Consider the following 22,037-nt stretch of genomic DNA (forward strand, 5'->3'; position numbering starts at 1 on the left):
CAATGTGAGAAAGCCTTCAAGGATTTTCCCTAATTTCTCCCCTTTGGAAAAGATTTATAACTCTGTTAGGTGGAGAAGAAACTTCAAAAAGTCAAGTCTCTTCAGATGAACTTTCATTCACGTGTGTCACTGGGAGCAGAGCGGTATTTGATGCTCCCCTCCTTCAGTGCCCCAGCTACCAGGGGCCACACACTTTCTTTGCTGCCTCCTGCCTCTGACCTGCACCCCACACTGCACCCAAACCAGCAGAGAATTACTAATATAAGCTGAAAGTTACTCAATTTTAGCAGTAATATAAAACCAAGAAAACAAAAGAAACAAATGACTGGGCATCAACATGACTTAGATATTAATAGTATGTTTTATTTGTAAGGGCAGAACAATTATACACTTTCATGACTCTCTCACCCTAACATGATGCAAATTAACAGAAGATCCCAAAGCATCTCTGCAGAAACACTGTCTTGTGATTTCATGTTAAAACTAAAGCAAAATATTTTAACTTGGCCTGCTTTTAGTATAAAAGGGCCCCAACATTTCACAGTGACAGAATATTACACTTCTAGCTGATAAGAACAGAAAATTATTATGAATAATTAACTTCATTATTGTTGCCTGTTTGCTTGTGTTGTTATGTTTGACATTAAGGACTTCAGACTGAATTTTGTGCAAACACACATCTCTTTTTATGCCCGTGAATTTTCTGCATGGCAGATTTAATACATCAGCTGAGGTCCCCTTAGCAAGCCATACAAGACCACATACGGAGAGTCAAGCACAGTATAGTTGGCAGCAGTCAGAACATAATTTCAAAACACTAGCAATGAAATAACATTCAAAATACATGAAAAAATCATGCAGCACTGCTGCAGAGGGCATATCTATATTTACTGTCCGATAGCAAGACTTCAGGAATAATTTGGTCCTGATGAGAGTTTTATATTTAAAAAAATAAGTTACGAAAAGGAAGTAAGAACAGTGATAGTAGGTATATTAAATATCCTGAGAAAGACAGGAAGAGATTCATAAAAGACAGGTATTTATGGGTCTTCATGAGGTCATTTGGTCTCTCTTCCTACCCTAAAGCAGGATCAGCAATACTTAAATTGGTCCCGACAGACATTTTCTACCCTTTTCTTGCAAACGTCCAGTGAAGTGATTTCTCTTGGCAATCCACTCCCACGCTTAACTATCATTACCATTAAGAAAATTTTCCTAACGTATATCTTGTGTACATCCTTGCAGTCTAAGGCTGTATTTCTTCTCCTGTCCCCACTGGACATTATTAACTCCCTTTTTGAGGCAGCCTTTTAAGTAGGTGGGCAGAAGTAGGGCTAAAAATAAACAAGACCAGTTTTGCAGACAAACATGCAGGTTGGTTGCATAAAAAGTATACCCTGAAAGAGATAGCTGAAAAACACATCTTGGTTCAGTGCTCATAGTTGTGTCTCTTAAAGAAAGCCCTAGAAATGCCCTTTTTACAAATAAAGTGTAGTGATAGACCTTGCTTTTTAAAACAGACAACAGGATGAACCTGAATTCACCAAAATAGTTTGTTCTAAAATGAGTAAGGATTTAACTGAGAAAACCTAATAATTTGGCAGTCCTCACTTTGATTTCTAGCTATGTCTAAAATAAAGCTAAATCTTGTGTAAAGTTGAGCCAATAGACTAGATACAGGATGAGGATTTTCATTTCTGCAAGTAAGGCAATCATCTAAATGAAGTTGCAGCTTTTCTTTAACAAATTATTGACTTCCAAAACTCTACTCCAGTCTTGCCAAAAGATCATACTTTACTTAAGCTACATGGGCCTCTTTCAAAGCTGTGATGCAGGAGTCTGTGAGGAAGAGGCACTTTTCAATGACTCACAATACCCAAAAAAGCTTTTTGGTGAATGACAACAGGGAGCTGATGTCAGGCATCAGAGCCCTGAAGAAGGTGAAACCCAGACCTTGCCAACTCTTTCCCACATGATCAGCTTGAAGATATTTAGTGCCTATGATTTTGGAAGGGCCAGAAGCAGAATATTTTTCCTGATATACTACTCTGAAATAATTTCCTGCAATGTCTTTGAGCTAAGGATGAGAAAGACCAAATGAAAAAGTGAACGGCATCACAGAATAGTGAAAAAATTGAGTGTAATAGCTGGACCAAGTACTGTTGCAAACCCAGGAGTTCACAGATGGGATTTTAATGACTCCACACTAACCCCACAAAAAATGCCTCATTAGGAATCCAAAGATCCATGGTCCAGAGTATATGGCTGAAATAGGGGTCAAATTTTTTGTAGTACTGAACAAAGAAAACCAGTAACCAGAAAAATAAACAGCTCAGATTATAGCGAGATATGTATTCTGCACAAATAGAGAAGGTAGGGAAGAAGTGTCTGTAAATAATGGCATAATCTTGACAAATGTTACAGGCTTGGAAAAACCCAGCTTCATATGTTTGCTTTTCTCCTGAGATTGAGACGTACAGCTAACATCAAGTTCATGTTGAATTTTCACATAGTATCACTGAATTACCAATTTATTTTATTTATTTTTTTTTTTTCATAATAGTATATTTCCTCAAAGGAAATAGGTGAACATTTTGTCAACATCTTAATAAAACTTTGGAAAAATACTTAAAAAAAAAAAAACAAAAACAAAACAGGTCTATTTTAACTCTTTACAAGAGAAATGTGAAATTGTCTGTTTTTTTAAATCAAACACTTTCCCCCGTATTTTAAATTACTCTATTTTAACTGAAATTTACTTTATTACTCATTTAATTTCTTATTATGGTGGCAGTGGACAGCTGTTATTTTGTAAGATTATGGTTGGAACAAATCAAACAGCTGGTCAAGAAAGAACATGAGAAGAGGATTAGAAATGGAACAGAAGAAAAGACAATGGTGTCTCTCAAGGCTGACACATCATTCTTATGAATAAGGCTGAATGGGAAAGCCAGAGATAACGCTTCAGGAAAAGCATTTCATCTACCAGCTTCTGGAGCAGGAGATGTGGTTCATATTTGTTATAGTTATCATTAAATATTTGTAACATTTTCCCCGAGCACTTGGCTTAGAAAAGCAGGCTGCAAAACTTGAATGGGAATCTGGACTTAAGAGCTTGAGAGCACTTCACTCTTATTTCAGCTACTCTTCAGGCAGGTGGAACTGTTACAGGTGGTCCCAGGAGAGGTTATGCATGCCATTTCTTTACAACTAAAAGAATAGCATAAAAATGGCTATGCAATATTTGCTGGGATTTACTTTAATGTATTCATTATTTAAATTTGTTGGAGAACAGTTTTATTTTTATCACATGGATTATAATAATCACATGCAAAATATTCTATACTAGCATTGAAACTGAAGTGCTTGATACTAATTTTTCAGGTAAGTCACACACTGTGTTATGTTGCCTGACTTGAACAAATGTTTGTATTGTAAACAGTTGCACACAAATCTTTCATATGCATGCACAAACATGCTCTTCAAATTTTCTGGTAGCTTGTTTGAATATTCCCTGCAAGGAAATTCAAATCTGTCAGGAGAAAGGTGAATTTTATTCATTAAAAAAAGCCCACCTGATATTCACGTGAATGACTTGACAGTATTTCCCCAGTATTCCCTACAGCCTGGAGAGTCATGATGATGGTAAAAAAGTGACTGCATCAAACTCCTGACAGGAAATAGTTGAGGCAGCAGTTAAATAAACTCTCTGTGTCTCTTTACAGGAGATGTAGCTCTGACTTTTAAAAATCATTGCCAAAATTCCTATTTGGCAGATGCACTAAAGGTGTAAGTGAAAATTAACGGCCACTGCGACTTATTAAAGCACACCTCTGTAAGTCCAGGATTGGGGCATGGGGAGAAAGTGCAGGTGAGGACCCTTTACCTGGGCACTACCTGGTGTGATGTGAAGAAGCAACTGCAGATCCCACAACTACTAGGCTCGAAGGGGGATGGGGTTGTAGCTGGGCTTGTCCCAGTGGGGCTGCATTCTAAAACTGATGAGGACCGGGTGGCCTCCTATGCCCCTAGGGAGAAACTGGTGTGCTCTGCTCGCTCCCTGAAATGCCTGTACACCAATGCGCGCAGCATGGGGAATAAGCAGGAGGAGCTAGAATCCTATGTTTGGTCGGGAGATTATGATCTGGTGGCAATTACAGAAACATGGTGGGACAGTTCACATGACTGGAATGTGGTCATGGATGGCTATGCCCTTTTCAGGAAAGACAGGCCAGCCAGGCGTGGTGGTGGAGTTGCTCTCTATGTGAGAGAGCAACTACAATGTACTAAATTCTGCCCAGGAGCGGATGACGAGCGAGTTGAGAGTGTATGGGTCAGGATCAAGGGGCAGGCTGGCAGGGCTGACACTGTTGTGGGCGTCTGTTACAGGCCACCAGATCAGGCTGAGGAAGTTGATGAGGCCTTCTATGGGCAGCTGAGAGTGGCCTCACAGTCACAGGGCATGGTTGTTGTGGGGGATTTTAACTTCCCTGATGTTTGCTGGAAGGACCATTCAGCCAGCCAGCCACAGTCCAGGAGATTCCTCCAGTGCATTGATGATAACTTCCTCATGCAGATGGTGGAGGAGCTGACTAGGAGAGGAGCACTGCTGGATCTCATCCTCACTAACAAGGAGGGTCTGGTCGAAGCAGTAAAGGTTGAGGGCTGCCTGGGTTGCAGTGACCACGAGATGGTGGAGTTCAGCATCTCGTGTGGCAGGAACAGAATAGCAAGTAGAATTGCAACCCTGGACTTTAGCAGGGCTAACTTTGGCCTTTTCAAGCAATTGCTGGGGGAAATCCTATGGGCAAGACTGCTTGAAGGAAAAGGGGCCCAAGATAGCTGGGTGGCATTCAGAGATTGCTTCTTCCATGCTCAGGATCAGAGCATCCCCACACGTAGGAAGTCAAGGAAGGGAGCCAGGAGGCCTGCGTGGTTGAATAGGGATCTGTTGGGTATGCTCAAGCAGAAGAGGAGAGTTTACAGGTCATGGAAGCAGGGGCTAGCCACTTGGGAGGAATATAAGGCTGCTGTTAGAGGATGTAGGAAGGCAGCTAGGATAGCCAAGGCCTCCTTAGAAGTACAGCTGGCGAGAGGGGTCAAGGACAGCAAAAAGAACCTTTTCAAATACATAGCAGATAAAACTAATACCAGAGGCAATGTAGGCCCACTGATGAATGGGGTGGGTGCCCTGGTGGCAGAAGATACAGAGAAGGCAGAATTACTGAATGCCTTCTTTGTCTCTGTCTACTCTGCTGGAGGCTGTCCTGGGGAGCCCTGTACCCCTGAGACCCCGAATGAAGCCAGGTCAATGGAGGAGTTTGCTTTAGTCGATGAGGACCGAGTTAGGGAGCAATTAAATAGTCTGGACATCCATAAATCCATGGGTCCAGATGGGATGCATCCGCGGGTGCTGAGGGAGCTGGCTGAAGTCATTGCTGGACCGCTCTCCATCATCTTTGCCAAGTCTTGGGAAACGGGAGAGGTGCCCGAGGATTGGAGGAAAGCAAATGTCACTCCGGTCTTCAAAAAGGGCAAGAAGGAGGACCTGGGTAATTATAGACCGGTCAGCCTCACCTCTGTCCCTGGGAAAGTAATGGAACAGCTTGTCCTTGGTGCCATCTCAAGGCATATCAAGGATAAGAGGGTTATTAGGGGCAGTCAGCATGGCTTTACTAAGGGTAGGTCATGCTTGACCAACCTCATAGCCTTTTATGAGAATGTAACAAGGTGGATGGATGATGGCAGAGCGGTGGATGTGGTCTACCTTGACTTCAGTAAAGCCTTTGACACAGTCTCCCACAGCATCCTCACAGCTAAGTTGAGGAGGTGTGGTCTAGACAATAGAGTAGTGAGGTGGGTTGCAAACTGGCTTAGGGAGAGAAGCCAGAGAGTGGTAGTCAATGGTGCGGAGTCTAGTTGGAGGCCAGTATCTAGTGGAGTGCCTCAGGGGTCAGTGCTGGGGCCAATATTATTCAATATATTCATTAACGATTTGGACGAGGGAATTGAGTGTACTATCAGCAAGTTTGCTGATGACACCAAGCTGGGAGGAGTGGCTGACACGCCAGAAGGCTGTGCTGCCATCCAGGGGGACCTGGACAGGCTGGAGAGTTGGGCGGGGAATAACCTAATGAAATTTAACAAGGACAAGTGTAGAGTCCTGCATCTGGGCAGGAACAATCCCAGGTTCCAGTATAGGTTGGGAGATTACATATTAGAGAGCAGTGTAGGGGAAAGGGACCTGGGGGTCCTGGTGGACAACAGGATGACCATGAGCCAGCACTGTGCCCTTGTGGCCAGGAAGGCCAATGGCATCCTGGGGTGTATTAGAAGGGGGGTGGTTAGTAGATCGAGAGAGGTCCTCCTTCCCCTCTACTCCGCCCTGGTGAGACCACATCTGAAATATTGTGTCCAGTTCTGGGCCCCTCAGTTCAAGAAGGACAGGGAACTGCTGGAGAGGGTCCAGCGTAGGGCAACGAAGATGATTAAGGGAGTGGAGCACTTCCCTTATGAAGAAAGGCTGAGGGAGCTTGGTCTCTTTAGTTTGGAGAAGAGGAGACTAAGGGGGGACCTTATTAATGTTTATAAATATATAAAGGGTGAGTGGCATGAGGATGGAGCCAGGCTCTTCTCGGTGGCAAACAATGATAGGACAAGGGGTAATGGGATCAAGCTGGAACACAAGAGGTTCCACTTAAATTTGAGAAGAAACTTCTTCTCAGTGAGGGTGACAGAGCACTGGAACAGGCTGCCCAGGGAGGTTGTGGAGTCTCCTTCTCTGGAGACATTCAAAACCCGCCTGGACATGTTCCTGTGCGACCTCACCTAGGTGTTCCTGCTCCAGCAGGGGGATTGGACTAGATGATCTTTTGAGGTCCCTTCCAATCCCAAACATACTGTGATACTGTGATACTGTGATAACTTTCATAAATCCTAAAAAATTGTTAGCAAAGTTAAAGTTGTGGGGGTTTTTTTATTTTTTTATTTTTTATTTTTTTTTTCTTACGATGTTTATTCCTAGGTTAGTTAATTGTAACTGTTTCATGAGCTCTAATTTCACTTAAGTAAAGGTAAAAGTATAGGCAACAACTGTAGCATATGTCACAAATTAGAATACAATAAAATTCTGACTTCTTATCTTGGAGAAACAAGAAATAACAGTATTTATACAAACATGATAATCATGATGTCACATGGCAAATGGACTTAGCTGTGGATTGACATGAGGGTAGGTTTTAAAATGGGATAAGGAATGTCTGCTAGCAGTGAGATTCTAATGGCTTACTGGTGACGGGGCATCTCAATTTCTTTGCAGGACAAACTGGGGATGATCATCACAGATGCAGAGAGGAGGAGGAATGCCCATCCTAACTGGAGAAAAGGAGGCTGAGAGGAGACCTTCTCATTGTCTACAACTACCTGAAAGGAGGTTGTAGCACGGAGGGTGTTGGTCTCTTCTCCCAAGTAGCAAGTGATGGGACAAGAGGGAATGGCCTCAAGTTGCACCAGGGAAGGTTCAGATTGGATATTAGGAAAAAATTCTTCATGGAAAGGGTTGTGAAGCATTGGAACAGGCTGCCCATGGCAGTGGTTGAGTCACCATCGCTGGAGGTTTTTAAAAGATGTATAGATGAGGTTCTTAGGGACACGGTTTAGTGCTAGAGTTAGGTAATGCTTGGACTTTATGATCTTCAGGGTCTCTTCCAACCAAAATGATTCTATGATTCTACCTACACTCTATGCAGTGGACTGTTGGAACGCCCTGTCTCCACAGAGAATGCTACAGTGAGATGAGTGGGCTCATTTCTGTGCCGTAAAGGCATACATGCTTTTGTGTGACAGGACACAAAGACCAAAAGGGCAGCTGCCATGGGACACAAGCTTTTTCATATGCCCATCAGTACATCCCTGAGCAAACATGCTTTATATACTCAATCAGCGGAAAGTTACAACTGTTCGTTAAAAGCTTCAGACTTTAAGTTCCTTAAATAAATCAATATCCTGTATCATGTACACCAAATAGATGTCAGCTGCCATAAAGAAACCATTGGCTCCAGAGGTATTCCCACCTACTACCTCAAAATAAATATATTTTTCATTGTTTTGCCATTCAAATTTTCTTTTGACTTACAAATTATTCACTGAACTTAATAATACCTGACATATGAACCTGAAAAGTGAGAAACCCATCCAACAGTTTCTCCATAGTTTTCAGAGAAAAGAGAGAAAAGATTGCAATAATATGAATAAAAAGCTAAATAATTTATCATGCCTCAATGACTGCAGTTTGGGAAAGTTACTACCTAGGCCAACAATAGTTCCAAAATATTATTCCTTTGGCTGCATGTCCAGAGCTTATGGAGATGCTCCAGTTTCTTTCATGGGAAATTCAAAAAACTCCCTCTTCAAGCAAACAAACAAAACAAAACACACCTTAAGGAAGATGGAAGCAATTCTCTCAGCAACTAAAGGTTTGATGAAAATGAAAGAGATTGCAACAAGAAACAATGAAATACACTGTATTGGAAACATACTGTAAAACACTAATAAAAGATTAATCAGACTTATTCCTTTTGTACTAATGAGGAAAGTCATTGTTTCCTAATTGGAAGTCACTCAACAAGAAAGAAAATGAACAAGCTTTCCTGCATGTGTCTAAAAATATTCACCATAAGAAAGACAAGATATTGCATCAGCTCAAATTTTCCCCCTCTCCCCTCCCCCCATCTGTGATCTGGGTCAGGGAAGTTAATGGGACATTTTCATTAATTTTAGCAGAATGAGGACACTGTTTAAAAAAAAAAAAAAGGCAAAAAAAAAAAAAAAGCAGGCTTTTGTTTATATGACACCTTTTTCCTTTTTCTGAGGATATTATGGAGCATGTTATAGTAATAAAGAAACACCTTAAAGTAAATAGGTCCTCATTCCTAAGACCAAGATGGTTTTCATACCTAAGGATGTAGGCTACGCTGCATGCCGAAGTGCAGTGCAAGCACATCAGCTTCAGTTTGTTTAAATTCCAGGACAGCCCAGTCAGTGTGTCAGGCTACAATTATCCTTACACCCCTTGTAATTTCCCTCAGTACAGACACTTCCCCAGAGCAGCATTTTAGAAAAGCTGAGAAATTGGGAGAACCATGTTCAGAGTTCATATTGTTCCATAGTTGTCTGAGAGGTGCATATTTCAGTCTGAGAAAGCCGTGAAGATATCTATGTACACAAATGCATATCTTGCATCACTATAGGAAAATCAAAGTTATAAAGACCTCCAGCTTTGCATATAGCAACATCCTTGCCATGTGACATTTGATTTGCTGTGTCTTTAGTACAAAAAGCTTATGGATCTTTGCTCATCCTTTCATTCACACCAGTCCTAGCATCATGTGTGAAAACAGACATTGAGAAGTGTGCTCATGTGAACCTCATGAGGTTGAGCAAGGCCAAGTGCAAGGTCCTGCACCGTGGTCAGGGCAATCCCTGGTACCAGTACAGGCTGGGGGATGAAAGGGTTGAGAGCAGCCCTGCCAAGAAGGACTTGGGGATAAAAAGCTGGGCATGATCCGGCAATCTGTGCTCACAGCTGAGAAGGCCAACAGTATCCTGGGCTGCACCAAAAGCAGCGTGGCCAGGGAGGTGATTCTGCCCCTCTGCTCTGGGGAGAACCCTCCAGGAGTACTGCATCCAGCTCTGGGGTCCCCTACATAAGAAGGACATGGACCTGTTGGAGAGGGTCCAGAGGAGAAGGCCTTTCAGTACTTAAAGGGAGCTTATAAGAGAGATGGGGACAGACATTTTAGCAGGGTTTGTTATAACAGAAGAAGGGGCAGTGGTTTTAAACTCAAAGAGAGGAGAATCAGACCAGACATGAGGAAGAAATTTTTTACAATGAGGGTGGTGATACACTGGCACAGGTTGCCCCATCCCTGGAGACATTCAAGGCTGGGCTGGACGGGACTCTGAGCAACCTGATCTAGTTCAAGATGACCCTGATCATTGCAGGGGGGTTAGACTAGATGAACTTTGAAGATCCTTTCCAACTCAGACTATTCTATGATTCTATGATTATGTAATTTCACCATTAATTCACTCTGTGCAGATGATGCACTTTACCTTTCCCTCAGTCTATATGGATCTGCCAATCACACCAATCTGCCAATGGTGTGCATATCAGCTTCCTCCTGATCATCACAAATCACCACCAGACAAAACTATTTGGGAACTTGGCAGATTATAAAACAATTGTGATTATAATTTCTTTGACAAGGATTAGGGGCTTTTTGATCTGAAACATCTTATACTATGTAACAGTAGGGTGGTTGGATTTTTTTTTGCAAATCATCCTAGCAGACCTTGTCCTGCAACTCTGTCAAGGTTTGATTTGTAATATAGGTTGACCCCAGATTGAAAGCTTGTATTCCAGAAACTGGCCTGATCAATCCTAAGACAGGTGATGAAAAAGCTGGAATTCAGGATGTGTAAATCAGATCTATCTCTTTTTTCTTGCTTTTGTCAGTCTTATTAAGTTTGCTATCAGATTCTACCTCTTAATTAAGCTTGATCATTTACTGTGATTTTACAGGATGTTACAAAAAAATAGCACAGAGGTTTTCAAAACAATTGTGTCTTGGTTTGACACTATGTCCTAAACCAGATTCCTGTAAACATACAAGCAGAAAGTACTTACGCTTTTTGTATTAGCACATAAAATATAGAAGCCTGGGTATACACAAATATATATGCATGTATTTTGAAATATTATTTTTGGAATGTCTCTGATAAGCCTTGAAGTTGGGAATTGTTTCAGTTATTCTAAGTGTCACTCATCTATGCAGTAAGTCATAGGAACAGATGCAACTACGATGGAAGTTACACAGATGAATTCTGTACCACTGGGGAAAATAGAGAAAAGCCTAATGCTGTTTGCTTATATGCTTACATACCCTTTCCATCATCAGTGGTGTAACTTGGTGGCCATTAAACAGTGTTTGTGGTGTTTAGAACTGTGTTTCTTGAAGTCACAGCTGACTGGAAAAACATGATATGTTCATTAAAATACCTTGAAAATAAAGACTTGTTAAGAAAAAACCCCTTTTGTCCTCTTCTTTCTCTCCTTCTTGCATGTGTTCTGCAAAAACATCTCCAAAGTATCATGATCATTGCAATGGTCAATACATTGGTGATCAGCAGGTACAACTCCTTTCAGAAAAGTTTGTATGATCAAATGACGGGTTCAAAAGAACAATTCTGCAAAGGTAAATAACCCCAAATCCATGCAAAATACCCACAAATGGATTTCCATTAAGCACTGTAAGATTTTAGAAAAAGTTAAAAGAGGAGTGCAGAACACTCAAGTGGGTGAAGATCCCATAGTAGCAGCAATGTTGAGTTAGGAAGCAGAATCTGAACCCATATTTTAAGCAGTGAGTGTGCATGCAATGGAGAAGAGGAAAGTGTTAGGATGAAGTAGAAAAACTGTGTTAACAGGATCCATCTCTCAGGTCTCTCATCCTCAACAGAGTTTTCCAGTCCCTTCCATGTTCCTCACCTTTTAAGCTTGGAAAGTGCTGCCATCAAGTTATACCTTGTGCTGACTCACCAGCTACTTTGCCCATAGTCCTTCAAGTGATCCTAACGGATGGCTGCAGATCTTCCTCTGCCTTATCCAGCTGTAGATCTTCATAAAGTTTTCTGGAACTTTACATCTTTCAGACTTTGGTCTCTCTAGAAAACTTGGTTAAAGCTGGCCAACAGATTCAAAAGTTACTGGGAGGTGGAGGTGACAGGTTGGCATGTGGACAGCCTACATAATTGCATACCCTTTTTCCAATGAAAACCAGGCTAAGCGTAACCAAGGTACATATAGATAGTGAAGGAATAAGTCCAGAATCAAGCTCAGCTGTAATAGAAATGTCAGTTATCTGTTGTCTGCACCTTCTTTAGAAGTTAGCTAACCACTCAATTTTCCATCTGCTTACAAGTATGAGATAAACTTTTGCCACTTTTCAGGAATGGGCAAGAAAAAATAACTTTCCCCTCCCCCCCGCTGCCAGCTGAATCAGTTTATCTAGACTGTGAAAGATTAACCACCAAGAGGATATTGCCAGCAAAGACAGAGAGAAAAAGCTGCTTACTTCCTGGTAGGATAATGAGAGTGCAGCAGCGGAGGTGTGCATTTCAAGAGCACAGCAAGCTGTGCTTTATTCAGAATGGTACCACAGCATTTGACACATGTGCTGTAACCACATGGAAACCATGGCATGGGAGGAATATCGTAGGAGGGAGATTGCGAGGTATAGTAAGAAAAAAAAAACCTCAGCAAAACCAGGAAAAAAAAATTGTGTTACGTAAAGAAGACATGACACGGTTATGTTGTTCAACAGTTGTTCCTTATATAAAAAGAAACATTGGTAATAATGAAAACCCTTTCGTAGAAGAGTAGGTGCATGAGCAAAAGTAGGAAGGTAGGTGGGAGGAACAGTGTGGGTTTGAGACCAATATTAGACTTAAAGTACTCAATGATGAAAAGTCCCACAAGATTAAAAATCCCTTCAAAAACAACAGTGAAAGCAAAAGGGAAAATGTTTTTAAGTTATTTGCTCTGCTAAAGATGAAAGTGAAGCCAACTAGAGACTGCATACAAAAAACAGAGGAAGAGAGTAGCAGAGAGAAGTGCAGAAGATCCCTGACAATTACTACTGTAGAAACACCACTTTTACAAGGAGCCTTGTTCTTCACTGACAGAAGAAAACCCTATAATTAAAGGAATGAAATACCACTCAGGTTTAAGGTGTTAACAATGTCCTGCAAGGTCAGCTAGAAAGTCAACCAGTGTCAGTAAAAGGCTGCCTGCTGACTAGATTGGCTTTTAGCCAATTTCCATAAAGCTCAAATTCAGGTGCAAATTGAACTCAAGTCAACAGTAAGCCAAGGAAATAACTCGTTATCACACATTATGGAATTGCTTGATGACCTACATTCGCTGTATTAGGGGCCCTAATTTAGTCTCTGGCTGACAGGCCAGCAAAACTCTATCACACCTCTCGAAGTAATCAGGGTAGCCCTGGGATGAAAAGCAACTTCGTGGTCAAGGTCAAGTCATGCTGCTAAAAAAGTATGAAGACGTCTGCAAAAAAAGGCCTAGCTTAACAGCAGACTTCAATTCCCAGAGCAAGCATTTGGTTAGTTCTCACAAAAAACCCTACTCAAATTATCATGTTCAGCAGAAAATAATAAGAACAACACATAATTATGTATTATACAGTTCGTCTCTGAAAGTGGAAAGGTTTCCCAGAAAATTTCTATGAAGTATCATCATAGACTAAAGAAATAATTCTACTTCATCCCAATTTATGCTGAAAGTCATTGAAAAATAAAAGTTATTTCATACTTTGTCCTCTTTTTTTTTTTTTTTTGTTTTTCTACCATTTACCACTTTCCTCTTCCCTCTTCTACCCTGTGATCTACATCCTACTTCTGCATAGCTCCTAAACTGACATAAATTTTACAGAGTGCAGCTTAAAATTAAGCACGTTCCTAAAAGCTTCTGCAGATAAGAAGGGTATAAAAATCATATGTGAAATGAAGTATTTTGTACAAACACTTTTCTGAATTACAATGACTTCAGAGCTAAACCCAAAAGGTTCTGCTACCTGGCCCTTCTGATATAACATCCTCTGTGGGTGACATACAGGACTTTTTACTTTTAATAATTCCATGTTCTTTCACAAATCTCATACCTACAGAGAACAGAAATGACCAAGAGCAAATACACCCACTGTGATGCATTGTACTTCACAAATATATGATGAAACTATGGAACACATGTTTCTAAAGTCTCAAAAAAGAATGAGCTCAATGCCTGATAGTGTGTCACCTAAAGCATGGTTTTATGGAGTTTGTGGTGGTACATAACTTTTATGTTCACTTTTCCAGGTGACTCTGCACAGGTTGTCATATGTGATCTCAGAGGAGTTTCGGCTCAGGATAGTGTGTGGTAGAGTCTGGTGGATGATGAGAGGAATCACTGAGTCCCCTGAGCAAGTGCCAGCTTATGGAAATCCCCACAGAAAATGAGACCGCTTTCTCCTTTGGACCCTGATGGGAAGACAGAGCAGAAGCGTTCCCTGGCTTCCCACAAGACAAAGTCAGGCAGGCTGCTATGGGAAGCTGCAATAAGCATGTTTTTGTCTTCTGCTCTGTTCATCACTAATGTCAAGAGCATGACATTCTTAACAAGGAGCAAATGTTTTTTCCTAAAATCTATTTTGCAGATAAGGTCCCTGGGAAAAAATGGGATAGAGGAGGACAAGGAAGAAGAGAAATTAATGAGGGAAATACAGAAGAAGTCTTTTGTCACTAATTGTGGATACAGCTCTTATTTTTTTTTTTTTTTCTTTCCCATTTTAAAGCTACAGCCTTAGGCAAGTTAGACTGAAATTAGGTTATTTTTGGTTTGGTGAACTATGATTCACTATTATAGCTACAAATTTTGCAGAAGAGAGACAGAAACAATTGTTGATTTAAATCCACACTATTTTCTTTATGGATAGAATTTATTTTCTTGCTTTAGGGGAGTTGTCAATTTTGGAATAATTTAAAACAAAACATTAATACCATAATTGTCCATTTGTGCAATTTTTTATGAGAATTTGTGTGGCCCAAATAAAAGAAAAACACAAAGTGACATTAAAACCCCATAAATTCATCATTCCTCTTGACTAAAACTTTCATAAATGATTAAAAAAATAGTTTTGGGTATATTTCTCCACAAAATACAGTGCAATTCTGAGTAAACTAAAGAGTGGAAACCATGGATTTGTCTATTTTCAGAGTCATTGTTCTTTTTAATTAAATGTCAGATACTCTCTGATGAGTTGCAAAGACCACCTTAAGGCTAATTTCACATGTTGAGGATATATAAATATGCAATTATGTAAAGCTTTCACAGACCAAAGCTATAATTCAGTGAAGTATTTAAAGAACAGACCTGTTGTATAATACACACCTGAATACTCACTTAACAGTAACAGGTTGAAACACTTTGCAAATTCAAAGTGTGGAAAGTACAGTCCCTTTTCAGAATAACATTGAAACACATTCCCAAATCTACTCTTGTTCAGACAAAAAAAATGAACACACTTGTTTAAAAACTTTCCTTAACAGATACACAGAAGCAAAGAGTAGAAACAAAAAGGAACAGAAACAATATGTCTCAATGGAGAGCTCTATATGATGAAGTAAAACATGGACTTACTTGAGTGTGGTGAGCTCAGTAAGGGATGGCTGGGTGGCCTTGAGATAGCTCTCTCTCCGTGCAGCAATCTTTGGAGATGGCTTCGGACTTGTGTCTGAGTCTCCACTGTCATCATCCCCCATGGCTTTGATGTAACTGCCACTACGCATTCGTCGGCAGGGAATCTCATCATCTTTCCCTCGTGGTGTGTACCCAGTCCATTCATCTTGAGGAACCTGAAGTGATAAATACAATTCTCGTATTAGTACACTCTTCCCTGATGTAATAGCAAAGCAAGATTTGACTGTGCTAAGCCACAACAGAGCCACAGCAAAACTTCTCATGGCCAAGAGCCTGCCCTCAATTCCATTTGACCACGGGTCGCTGTTTACAGTGGAGGCCCACTTCTCACCCCGTATTGTCACAAGCACTTCTGGGGTTGTTTGTTATTTTCCAATACTTATCTGTGAAGTTTCTAGCAAACATGCTGACATAGGAACCTCAGTTAGGTCTCATACTGGGCTGGATAATTATTTTTTTTTTTTTTTTAGTTTTCATTCAAAGCATTTATGAACAAGATCAGGGTATTTTTAGTTCAGCCCCACACATTGAATACCTTTGGGGAGGCACAAAAGATGAAATACGAATCCCTGTATCACAATCTTTTCAGACTGAGTGCACATAGCTACACTCACCAGGATGATTTTGGTTCAAGATACATTTCAAATTAGTGGAGCTATGTATTAATCATCACAAAAGTAGGTTTGCAAGTGTGAAATTATACAGCTATTGCCTCTATAGCATAATTAGTGTGACTGAACACCTGTCAGCTTGCAGGGATCCTCCTTTTGAATTATGTTAGCCTGAGTCATACAACTCTATTCCTTTTCCTTTTCTTCCTATTAATGTGCATAATTTCTCTTGATCTGAAGTAAGTGCTGTCCACTCTTTGCACTGGAAACATGAAACACTGGGAATGGGAATTCACAAGATTTTGGGACACATCAGAGGACAGTCCAAGACCATAGTCCTCTTGCCCACCCATCCTCTCCTCTTCTCTCCTCTGCTCTTGGGGCTTAAATGTATTTTGTGTTAGATTTAAAAGTAGTTGTGAATTTCTGGTTCTCTACTTTTCTTATTCTTAGTGAATCAACTGTATAAAGCAAGATATAGCTATAATGCTCAGAAAACCTTACAAGCCATATTAAATAAAGGAGTGTCAAATCTGGGTTGCTAAAATTTGTCCTGCAGCTTACTAATACTAGCATCTACCAGGATAATCACTGAGTGTTTCTTCTACAGGAAGTTTGTTCTTCAACATTTCACTTCTTCTATCTTGTGTATCCATTGCTTCCCAAACTCCAGCCAGACCATTTACATGCCAGCTTGTTTAGACAACTAAAACTGGAACACTGGACTGTTTGCTAACAGCTTAGCTCTTGATTCCCACTACAAACATAAGCCTAAGTCCAGAAGCTGAAAGGTTTTTCAAATGTTACTGTTGATGTATGTCAAATTTTTGTGGTACTTTATCAATCTATGCTTCTGTAAAGTGCAATTCAAAGCCCACTGTGCTACACAAAGGAACAATGATATTTAATGGTCCTCAGCATTCATGGGCTTATTATTAATTAAAATTAAATAACCCAACTCTTCATAAGTCATGCCATTGCTTTGTTTTCCCTCTGATTCTAAACCCAAGACCTTGCCAACTTTATTCCTTCCTTGACTTCTTTTTCTGCTACTGACATCATGATTTGGGGCCTTCCTTGAACTTCCAGGCTCAAACAAGTCCTTTCCTATTGTGCTCAGGCTGAGCTCTCTTTTCTTGCAGATCTCTCTTGGTCAAGTCTGACCTTGATAAACTCACTTGGAACATTGATATTTTCCTCAGAGGACTCATGATTTAATCCTGAAAGTGTACTCGAGTTTGTATCTTTATCAACATATCTTCTTTGGCTCACTCTTCTTTCTCAGGACTGAGCATGCACAGTTAGTTTTTGTTTGTTTGTTTGGTTGGTTGGTTTTATTTTGTTTTTGTTATTTGTCTGAGCTTCGGGAATATAAGTTCCTTAAGGCAGGAACATATTTCAAAGTCCAGTTTTCTCACTGAGCAACGGCATGCAGAGTTGTGTATCTATAGGAAGTAATCGAATAAATACACTTAAAAACATTTAAAATATTACTCTAGAAAAGGGTAAGACTGTAACTAAGAACTGGACTAATACAGATGGAGAGTACTAAGTACTAACAGAACCCACTAGAGGAACAGGATTGAGTATAAAGCTCTGGTATGTTTCCACATCAAATATAAAAAAACCAAAACAACAACAACAACAAAAAACAAACAAACAAACAAACAAAAAAAAAAAGAAAAAGCAATGTTTCAATTCTGGGGCTTCTAAGTTTATGCCTAGACCCCAGATCTGGAAAGCTGATGTTTTCCTGGTGTGTATACATTAGTAAAGGGCAAATGAAGGTAATACTTGGTAGTAGTTTTGATTCTGATTTTTGACATACAAGAGTATAGAGCATTTTAAACTTCTTCTCCAGCCACTTATGACAGACAGAAGATAATATTTTTTTCATCAAACAGCAAAAATATAATCTATATTCCTACCACCCCTCCCATACATACAGCTCCTGCCTGCAAACTGTAAAATCGTGACTTTTTCAATCACACTTGTACAGAAATAAATTAACACAAGTTTAGTAAAATCAAGCTCTGCTGATATTTTGATTACATGCTCGGACTTATGTCAGAAGCTTGAAACCTTAAACAGTGTATTTCCAATCAGTTTTCAGGCAGATATTACATATCTAAGTCAGAGTATGTAGACAATCTGTGAATCCTCAGAGGACAGGCACTTTAAGCTGTTTGTTTAATATTTTATTCATTATGTTTTAGTTAAAGAAAAAATAAATTAGTGAATTAATCTTTAATGTGCTTAATAAAATATGTTTGTATAATGTTAAGGTTGGTGTCTTTAACTGAGAAAAAGTCAGAGGAGTTAAAGTTACAAAGCCCATAAGACATTCATAATTCGGGCAAGCTGAACACTTTAGTTTTATTAAATAATAGACACACTGTTAAATTTAATACTGCAGTTTATAGCTACACTAGTGATGAGATACAGTTGCTGTGGGCACCATAAGTCTGAAATTCTTGAGTTCTATTGTCAATAATCCCAGACATAAGCACAATACCTTTCATCCTAAAGCTTCTCAAAATGATTTACATATGACAAACCAAGTTTTGAAGGTTGGTTGCAATAAATTTGCCACAAAACTTTCTATTTACACATCCAAACACTGTGTAATGTCCTGAGCTTGATGGGGTGATCTGGAGGAAGTTTCCAGTTTGAACTCTGCTTGCTTAACAAAGTAGGGCAGCTTATGAAAAAGAGCACAGTATGTTTTTAGTAGCTCTTCCACCTTTTAGACACTCCATTTGCAGAAAAAAAAAAAAGCTGTGTTTTTCACACAGAGACCAGGGACAAGGCAGTTTCAGGGAGTGCCACAAACCCACTGCCCGGCTGGTGTGCTGGAGGTTACTTGTCTGGGCAAAACCAAAGAAAATGATACAAATGCAACCCAAGTCCCATTATCATATTACGTTTTTAAGGGTAAACCCTGTATCTGCCGAAGAGAAAATGATGGCTATGGTTAGAAAATCACCCAGATTTATAGAATAGTCTAAAATAAGAAACCAGATATTCTACTAATTTCAGTTTACATGTTGAGGAAGTCGGAGTGTCTGTACAAACTGTCTTACCCGCCTAGACCTGCAGTAGAAGAATGTAATTGATATTTGATTTCATAGAGTCAGGAACCCTGATTTAGGAGTAGAAGAAACCAGTAAGACATCATGTAACTTGTAAAGAGTACTTGCAAAGTAAAGAAATGCTTCAGAAGTAGAAGATCTTTTCTTTGGCTCTTAACAATTGTAATACTTCTTCTGAAAGGATCTCAAAGCACTGTCTGTGTATTACTAGGGTAGGATAAACAACCCTTAAAACTCAGCATTTCATTTTATTGTACCTATTTTGCTCTTCAGAAAATAGAGGCAGATAAAATATCAACATTTTAATACTTCTGTGCCAGTAGTGAAATACCTCAAGGAATACTTAGTAAAAGAAGTGACCTGATTTTCAACGTGCTTCTTTTGGTGCCTAAAAGGAATGGCTGTAACAGCTCAGAGCAAACAATCCAATCTACTGTCACAGTAAAGTGTTTCACATCATGGGAAAGAAGTAAAACATAAAGCCCTCTCAAAGCTACAGATTAGGAAAATAAAATTGATCACGCTATTTCCTGTATTCTGTTTCTATACATATAGTACTAAACATACCGTAGTGTGCTCCCTTCTGTTGATCTGGAAAAATGCTGGGAAAAGCATCCATGTTAACCTCCAACTCTTTTATTTATTTATTTATTTATTTTTTCCAGTCAGGACGTCTGCACAAATTTTCCCACAGGCTCTTACTTCCTTTGAATGGTCAATATTCTATCTTGCAAGGCCACATACTATACTGCACACAAGTGCCTATGCATGGTATCTTCTGCCTTAGAGGATTAATGGCATTAAAATTGACATACCTGAGATAAAGCTGTTTCATGTTTTCAAGAAAATCATATTACCCTGGCAACACCATTTTTTCAGGATGAAAATATCCAGCAGGAACATCTCTTGCATTATTGTTTTTAGTCTCATGAAAAAGGAGGAAGAGCTAATCTCAGATCTAACAACGAACATCATTGCTCTTATTAAAATAGAACTATTATTATTCTCACTATTGCAGTAAAAGCAATCCTGAAAACATTTCATTCTGCAAATGATCTGTAAGACCATGTACAATTCTTCCTTTCTAAGCCTAAAAATCAAGAGTACACTTACAGAAAAAGTGCAGTGAAACAGAACACCCTTATTACTTGAAAATGCATAGAAAATATTCAGCAAAGGCCCCTGAGCCAGGCAACTCACTGAAACTTAAGACTTCAGTATACACCTAGAAATAAAATATTTGTTACAAGTATGAAAGCTAAGCCTGATTATAGTTTCTTTCTTCTCATTTAATGGCAGAGATAAGCTTCTTTTGTAAACAGAACAGATTGTACAGATTATGTATTGCCACTAGCAAAGATCTTAGTTGGATTCAGCTTCATTTAATGTATAGATGACCTGTCTTGATATTTTACTAAATTTATGTTGCTCTGGCAGTGTTTGTACTTTGTCACTAGTCAAGCTGGATTGACTGGTCAATTCCTTTAATGCACTTTTTTTATATAAAGAAACTGGATTTTTATAATAGATAGTCTAGGTCCCCAAGTAAAGAAACTAAACAAACAAGTATACTGCCCCCTCATTTTTCAAACATTTATTTCAAAAGTTCACACAGAAATAAAACCAGCATGTAAGGACAAAGGTAAAGAAAATACTTTTAATGCAATTTCTATACAATAAAATCAGACTCTCTAATTCCCTTATTCCCTTTTTTTTCTTTCTCTTTTAATTTTTTTTTTTCTTTTCTCCCCCCCTGCCTCCCCCAAATTGTAATTGGCTTACCTTATTGGATGAAATAGCAAACAGACTGTTTCTATAGCAAATTAAGTTCATTATTGATCTCTAGTTTGATTTGGTTTACTGCAGCTGAAATCATTAAAGCTTCTCCCTGTGCCTTGCCAAAGCAATGTGGATGACTATGGAAGTAAACACTAGGACTGGAAGGAGTGGCTAACCATCGCTCACAGCAGTAGATTTGTAACTTTAGCTCTCTATTAGTATGCAAATACTTAATGAAATGAAATCACACAACTGAAGAACAATGCTTAATGAATGCTCAGTGCAGATTTTCAAACCCATGCAATTTGGTTTTCTTAGCCGTTATTATGCCTCTTCTGTGTGCTGCTAAGGAAGTTTCAATTGCCATCTTCCTCTTACTAAGCCTATTCCTAGCACTCATGAATATTGAATTAATCAGACCAATAAAGATGAGTAGCATTTCATTCTATCAATGTGCATGCGTTAAGAGTCAATCAAGTATGCAAAAAAAAAAAAAAAAAGAAGCCTTAGAAACCTTCAAGAAAAATATATGTTTAATAAGCTTCAAGAGTTTTCAAGAAGGCAGATAGGAAGGTTGCTTCCATTTATGGCAATCTTAATATTATCACTATCTGCAGCAATGCAGTTATTATTTCAGGAATCAGATTCTACTATGAATTCATTTAATTTAGCCTACTTATCTCCATGTTATTTTACACAAAGAGTATTAACAGCCAAGACAAACACCCTGCCTGATATAGAATACCACTTCCTCAATCCTAAGTGCCCATACCTTGCAGCAAACCTGCAAAAGCAGTGTGAAGAACTGCAGTCTTCACATAGCAGTAGTTTGGGAAGCCTTCTATACCAGTATGAATCCTCATAGAGTAAGTCAATACACAAAATTCTTCAAGCACTGCTCCCATTTATAATTTTCATTGATCAAAAGGTGCCTTGACCACTGGCTTATCAATCTGATTCACATCCTGTTTTATGAAGAGGAATGTATGTCTCCTTGCACAAAACAATCAGGTCTTGGTTCCAGATAATTTTTTTCCTTCTGCTTTACACACAAAAATCCAACCAACCATGAAGACGGCCACGTGAAATATGACAATTCCAACCAAGGGCCTTGCAGCTTCACAGCCCCAAACACATTCTGCAGAAAGGAAGCCAAACAGCAACAACCACATCTATTAGCTGAAGGAAACATAACTGAAGGTCATATGGCAGGACCTTCAGCCAGGACCTCAAATTGAG

The 22,037-nt window shown here is 39.5% G+C and overlaps 1 protein-coding gene across 1 annotated transcript in view; it reads right to left on the reverse strand.

Moving 5' to 3' along the window:
- Positions 1-22,037, reverse strand: part of DLGAP1 (DLG associated protein 1) — a gene marked incomplete at both ends in the record, with an annotated part of 147,797 nt that overhangs the window by 116,999 nt on the left and 8,761 nt on the right. The window contains one exon of the mRNA XM_082045385.1: positions 15,257-15,471. Coding sequence (XP_081901511.1) covers positions 15,257-15,471 — 215 coding nt within the window. The remainder of the gene's footprint in view (positions 1-15,256; positions 15,472-22,037) is intronic.

Source organism: Streptopelia decaocto (genome assembly GCF_964273445.1).
Source record: "Streptopelia decaocto genome assembly, chromosome: 2".
Classification (NCBI taxonomy): Eukaryota; Metazoa; Chordata; class Aves; order Columbiformes; family Columbidae; genus Streptopelia; species Streptopelia decaocto.